This window comes from Corapipo altera, unplaced genomic scaffold, assembly GCF_003945725.1.
Source record: "Corapipo altera isolate COAL_440 unplaced genomic scaffold, ASM394572v1 51, whole genome shotgun sequence".
In the NCBI taxonomy this organism is placed as follows: Eukaryota; Metazoa; Chordata; class Aves; order Passeriformes; family Pipridae; genus Corapipo; species Corapipo altera.
This window is the reverse complement of record NW_020884892.1, coordinates 5,709,073-5,716,151: the sequence shown is the minus strand read 5'-3', so window position 1 is coordinate 5,716,151 and position 7,079 is coordinate 5,709,073. Positions and strand designations below refer to the sequence as shown.

Sequence of the window (7,079 nt, the reverse complement as noted above, 5' to 3'; positions counted from 1 at the left end):
TGAGAGCTGCTGTTAGGCAGAATGGGCCATGCTGAGCAGTTCCTTTCAACCCCATGGGCCAGCTGTGGAAAACAAAACAGAGTGGACTGGCTTCCTGCAGAGCCTGCTAAGCCAGAGAGAAAGCAATCGAAACTCATGGACAAAACAAGTGGTTTGATGCTAACTTTAGTAAGTGAAGTTTTCCAGATAAAGGCAATTGCATCCATACTTAACAGCTGTTAAAGAGATACACATTTAATTGCATTATATAAGGAGTGCTTTATATTCAAGTGAAAACATTTCAAGTGTCTTAGTTCTACCTGTTTGGAATTCAGACTTTCTCCCTAGAAGATATTCCAGTTGACAAAAAGGGCCTCGTTCAGATATCTGGGATCAACTGAATACATTTATTTAAAAGCAATTTTAAATATTAAAAAAGTAGAAATTAACACATACAGTACTCAAAAACTGTCACATTAAATACATGTGAATAGACATGTGTACTGATGTTTTACCTTAACATTCAATGAGAAGTCAAGATTTTAACTAGTGGCATGACCAGATCTGATTTCTGTACATGTTGATGTACTATGTAATAAAAAAATAAATAGCAACTGTTGTTCAACAGTAAATAAGACATCATCTGCAGAGCAAACTTCCCCCTCTGGGGGCACCTTCCCCTGCCCCTCCCCCCAACCCTTTATCAGCTAATTTTCCATAAAGATTTAGACTTTCCAAATACTATGTCATATACAAAATTGCAAACAGTGGCTCATTGAGTTCAAATATAATACTGTACTTAAACTCAATCAATATCATACATTTTCAGATTTCTTATGACCCACAATAAGCCAGAATAAACAGAACTATTGTTCCCGATGGAACTCATTTAATTTTATAAAATGCATATGTATACTATTTTAAAGAGCGTAGAAAAGAATAGACATTTGACTCTACATAATTTTACATGCCTAGGTTTTCTTTATATGATTTGCATTTATCAGTTTATTTCAAGATCACTTAAAAATACAATTGACCACAAAAGTGAATAGGTTTTGTTCTTTAATGCAACTTAAAACATTGTAGTAATGGATAAAATGGAATGCTAAATAAATGCTAAACCTGACTTTCTTTCCATAAAAAACAGAATAAAGTCTGAAATACTGGAGCTGGTAATACTGAAGATTAGATGCCAGCAGGCTCGCTCACTCATTGCATATTTTTTTTTTTGAAATAATTTTTTTTATAAATGATAAAACCATTAACAGTTGATAGATGATTTGCATTTTTTTTCCATGTGGGATTTAGACTGATATTTGTTTCTAAATTAACCACAAACAGAATTAAATATTCACTGACTACAGTCTTGTAAAACTGTATTAGAAATGAAAGCTCTCAGGAAGTCTGAGATGTGCTTTTATGAAATGAAAATCTTTCCATGCAGCCAAGGCAATCTGCTTTGAAATAGCAGCACGAGGTACTGAAGCCAAAATAACATTTAAAGCAAGTAATACAAAACTACATATGAAAGTCATGGAACCTGCTACAGACAAACCATGGGAAAAACACAACCACATGATGTTTCAAAAGATGAAAAATGATGTTGAAAGTGACACAGGAAATTAAAGTTTCCAGTAATATGTTGAAGTGTTTTCTGGCAATGCAACTTTATACCAGCTTTCAAGAAACTTCAGGTCAAATGCAGCCTTCCAAAGATTTCGTTAGAAATTAGCTTTATAACAGCATGTCTGTTACTTGGTGCTTTGAGTTACAACTATCACTGTCACAGTTTAGTGAACTCTATGAAAACCAGCCTGATACTTGTGATCTGAGCTCTATCATTAACAGCCTGATCAAATGCATGAGAGGTCATCTTAGCTTCCGCTTTTGAGAGTATTAAAAATAATTTAAATTTATACTTATATCACCACTTAAAAAATTTATTTTAGGTAACTAACTTTTAGCAAGGTTGAAGACAGAGGAAAAAAACCCCACAAAATCATTTTTCAAAGAGCCAATTTAGCTATAAACAAATACTGTTGCAAGCTCACATTAATCTGAATAGCAATTAAGTTAAAATGTTCTTTTCCTCAAATGTAGCTATATGACTGCAGTACTACTTTTGTACAAAGGCAGGTTTCAAGTAAGCGTCTAAATGCATGCACAATGTCAACAGTTAACATTTGCTAGAAGTCCTTGGTTACTAAGAATTGAGTGAAAAAAACCAGCAAATTTCACATATATCTACTAAAGAACAATATGACTAATTTTCATTAAAATAAGTTTTCAGATGAAATAAATTTGTAACTTTTTATAGTGAGGTAATATCACAGGGGAACTGCAATCACAGTTTGGCATAGGTTCACATAATATAAACATGAAATGCTGTATGCACACTGTAAAACATTACTGTTATCTGTAAAGTCAGTGAATATTTGTCTTCATAATTACACTTAACTGAGCACTATATTAAATAAATATCGAAGTGGGTTTCATAGCTGTAAACTGCATACACTTATGAACTACAGACTGATTTTTAAATTGTCCAAAACCATTCACTCATCCTAACTTTTCTGCTAAACTGTATGTTGAGAATACCAAGTTATTAGGAACAGTCATTTCTGTACAGTTACAAGGTTGACGGAGACCACCTATGTTGGAAAGCTGGCAGTCCATACGAGTGGGACAGCACGGACAGGGATGGAAGTGCTGGATGCCGAGGATGGCTTCAACAAACCCAATAAGGCGTGCCAGGTTCCAAGGCTACCATAATACTGGCAAAGGCAGAATAACACAGTATATTTACAATACATATAATTCAACCTCATGAGGTGAAACTTAAATGAATTCTTAATTTGTAACAGCAGCTATATATACAACTGTGCACAGGATTACAGGGAGGCAGCAGCGTTCGCTTTTGCTAAAAAGCCCGTCTTGCATGAAGAATGTGCAATGCTCAAGTTTAGGATTTGTTTGTTTTTACTAGTCTGACAGAATGTGCACAAAGGACACTGGAAAGACCCCTTTCCTCTCTGGTTGTCCTTCGATGTGGCCAATCTGCAACACAGGAGAAGAATGTACAAATGTAGATGTGCATGTGAACACACAGACTTCATAGATTGCATTTACTTCATTCAAAGCAGCAGAACTGCTCACAGAGCCTTTGCAAGCTCTTGGACAGTTTGAAGCAGACCTTAGTTAACATTTGAATTTGTGTAAAGGAACAAAATGAAACTGCACAAGTATATATATACATAAGACAAATTAAGCCAATTAAATCTAAAGAGAACAGAACTCCATCTTTTATTTTTGGAAACTTACACACAAACTCAGAGAACTTAAAGAATCTCACCAAAACAGAAGCCTGATTTTCTTTTGTCTGATAGGCTGAGTTTCAGTCACATCTCTGAAAACATTTATCTTAGTTAACTGAATAAATCCTGAACATCTTACTGATGGGAAATGTCTGCTACAGTTGTGAAGTTAGTTATGATAATCTGCATGTTTCCCTTACTTCAGGTGATAAAATCCCAGCTATTTTCTTATTGAATTAGCATGACACCTAATGATTTAGGTGCATACTAGTTTTCATAATAAATCACAGTACTGTCTGATTAAGTATCCTTCATGTACAATTTCTTACATGTTTTGCATAATGATAATTTATAAAGAAATAGCTAAGAAACTTATTTAAAGAAATAAAAAAATAATGACATGCTTTTATAAGAACTTTCTATGTTTGAAGTGCATAATCACAAACAACTTTCAAACTGATAACACTGGAGCAGCAGTTCTGACTGACCACATAACCCTCTTCTCACCCTGCTACAGTGCTGCTCACTGCTTTCAGAATAATGGTGTACCTCCTTCCTCTTCCACAAGTTTAACAAAATGGGAAGGGGAAACATGCAGGGCTGGCCATTTCCTCTTGGAGAGCCAAATTTTTGAAGCATATGAGTCAACAGGCCTCGTTTCCCTTCTCAGAAACACTCAGACTGGAGTGCCTCATGGAACTTGTCAGGCCTGTACCCAAGGGTCCTAAAACAGATTCAGCAACTAATGCAACGGTAATCAGGGGCTGGATGACATGGATAATTGCAGCTTTTGATACCAGCTTTTCAGCTGAAAATCTTCCATACTTAAATGATGAGTGAGAGGAAAATGTGTAGTTGGGAACAAAACACCAAAGGTTATGCTGCACTTAGATTAGGAAATCACAGGCAACATTGCAATTAGATTTTGTTTTTATCAGATGACATCTGTCTCATTTTCCTCAGTAACAATTCTTCAGCAGGGAAGTACAATGCATCAGGGCTTTAGGGACATGAGGTGGAGTGTCAAGGGAGGACTGGAGCCTCCATGTGGGGTTGAGAAAAACCTGGTGTTAGCACTCAAACAATATGCAGTCCAGAACAGGGGGAGTATGGTATAAACCAGTGGCATGGGAAGGAAGAAGGCAAAGAAGATGTTATCTGCCTTTCATTTAAGGAGGAAAACTATCAGCTTATAGAATTAATTACAAGATATTTTTCAGAATTCCAGCAACTTCTGTAGGTATAACTTAACATTTCGAGTGAACTGAAGATCATTACATGTCTCATTTTTCATGAAGGGTGAAAGCATTTTAGATAGAGTAAAAATCACCACTTCTTCATTTAATGAAAGGCTAGTGTGCATTACAGGGAGGGACATGTGTAAATATGTGCTGCTATGAGCCAGCAACAAAGCCAAACCCAGTGGGGAAGATTCTAGCAGACTCTCCCTGCCAGAGAAACGGGGTCTTTGCTCATATGAGTTTAAGGTAAGCGCTGGATGTTAGCTCAGGAAAAACAAAACAAAAAACCAAAACAAAATAGCAGCAAACCCTTCACATTTGGAAAAAAAGGCTTTCCTATAAAAGTCATAAAGAAGTTATGTGGAACTGTGAAAGGGAAAGATACATACCCACCACTCTTGGTCCTCTTCACCAGTTACAATAATTACTTCTCCTTCAACAAATGTGAGCTCATCATCATTATCTGCCTGACAGTCATAAATGGTCTTCACTCGCCTAACTTTGTTTTTCCCCTAAAAATAGAATGAAGTTTTAGATGAAGGACATGAGGAGGAGAGAAAAAATATATATAATATGAATTTTGACTTTAAGTTGTGTTTTATTTTACAAGAAGGTGAAAACTATAGATTGCTTTCCCTGCAACTGGGAACATAAAAATACAAAACCTCTGCTTCAACAAGGATATTAAAAAAATAAAATGAAAAGTTACCTACACAGGTGTAGGTTTTCTTTTTCTCATGATTCAAAACTCCCTACAGAATTTCATGTGTAGTGCTTAACACGTAGGGCTTAAGAGGGCTTAAGCAACGTTTGCTTCCTCCAGTGAAGAAAGTTTAAATGATGTTCCAGTCTCCTAACACACTCTTTCCCCTTTAATACATACTTCATCAAAAAGACACTATGAATAGAAAATGAAATCCAGTCTCCTCTGAACGTTACAAGAGAGGTAAGGGCTGAGGAAAATGCTGCATTGAAATCCCAGTATTCCTTACAGTTTTGGTTTGAATCTAGTGCAAAAATACAGTATTCTTTGATTTCAGATCTGCTTACAGGACTGAGAATTATTTTTTGAGTGATTTTTCCATCCAAATGTTAGCATCTTCTTACTAAAAGTACCTTAATTTCAGATGGCAGTACTATTTTTTGATGACAATTCACACTCGATACTCTCACAGCTCTACCATTCTGAGTCCAAGTATTTTCTAGGTCATCCTTTGCTGCATAGTGCTAATTCATATGAAAAAGCCTCAGCCATGGACTCCTCCCCAAACATATGGTTCTCACAGCAGGGAAAAGGACTTAAATTATTTCTAAGTAGAGTAAGTAAGCAATATGCACAGCAAAACACTCCTGCTACTTTATATTCCTGTATTTTCATACCCACACTTCTTCAAAAGCTACAGTTCCTTCTTTGAACAGAAGTAGCCAGACAGTAAGAGCACAAATACCCAAGAAGAGCAGAAGGAGAAGAGAAGCAGAAGGGCTATGAAGGAAAAAGTCAGCAGGTTTAGAGGAATTTGAGCCAGAAGTAACTTCACAGAGGAAATTTCCTAGGGAGTTTTCTCTTTGCTGTTACCTACCCACTTGAAATTCCTCCATGTTTTGACAAAAAAAAAAAAATATCCCTGTAGCTCAACAGCAGAACAGACACACACCAAAAGGCACTCACACTAAACTCAAGGTACAGGAAAACAACAATCATAGGGGGATCTAAGGAAGAAAGCAGTTAACACAACATAAGACTAAAAAAACCCATGCTCCAGACAAATGAACAGAAATACTTGAAGTTCATATGAGATCAAGAGTTTTTTTACAGCAAAGGTTTGTTGCAACAAGAAGTCACTTCAAAGAATGTTTCCTCTCTTCATATTCATATATATTCATATAATTTGAGCAAAAATCTCAACTATCAGTAGGAACTGGAATTCAGTGGGAAGGGGTATTTGGGGCCATCAGCTCAAAGTCTCAGCTTTCAACTGCAAAGAACCTTTTTACAAACTAGGAGCACTTCCAATCAATCCTCCGGTGATGAAGGGAAGCAACTACTTTTGCCAGGGAAAAATTAACTTATTCAATAAAAAGAGAATAAAGAAATTTACATTCCTCTAAACTTAGAGAACTGTATGCGACTCAGCTTGCAAGAAAAATTATGAGAATTGCTCCTGGTTCCATCAGATTAGTGCCACAGATGAGATTTTAACATTATGTTCCTTTCATAGAGAGCAGCAACAAGCAGAATTCAAGCCCAAGTTGTATTTAATCATGGGAAGGTTTAAAAAAGGATGGATCTGAAGAGAGCACATATGTTGCAGAACACAGTTTGGGGCACTGGTGGGTAAAGAAATGCAAGCAATTTCAGGAAATGTAATCTGTGACTATAAAACAAATACCACTACCCCCCACCAACTCCCTGAATCCAACACTAGTATTTATTAAGAAGAGATTTTATGCTCAACACTGAATAAAACAAGTTGCTATGATCATTAATAATCCCTCCATGCTCTTATTTACATTCAACACTTCTTTTTCTTTAAAAAATAAGTGT

The 7,079-nt window shown here is 36.1% G+C and overlaps 1 protein-coding gene across 6 annotated transcripts in view; it reads right to left on the bottom strand.

Moving 5' to 3' along the window:
* Positions 1–357: 357 nt before the first annotated feature.
* Positions 358–7,079, bottom strand: part of ASAP1 (ArfGAP with SH3 domain, ankyrin repeat and PH domain 1) — a 148,575-nt gene continuing 141,853 nt past the window's right edge. For all 6 annotated transcript variants that reach the window (XM_027645560.1, XM_027645564.1, XM_027645562.1 and 3 more), the window contains 2 exons: positions 4,924–5,046; positions 358–3,036 (listed from right to left, as the gene is read on the bottom strand). In XM_027645560.1, coding sequence (XP_027501361.1) covers positions 2,962–3,036; positions 4,924–5,046 — 198 coding nt within the window. In that variant the 3' untranslated portion in view covers positions 358–2,961. The remainder of the gene's footprint in view (positions 3,037–4,923; positions 5,047–7,079) is intronic.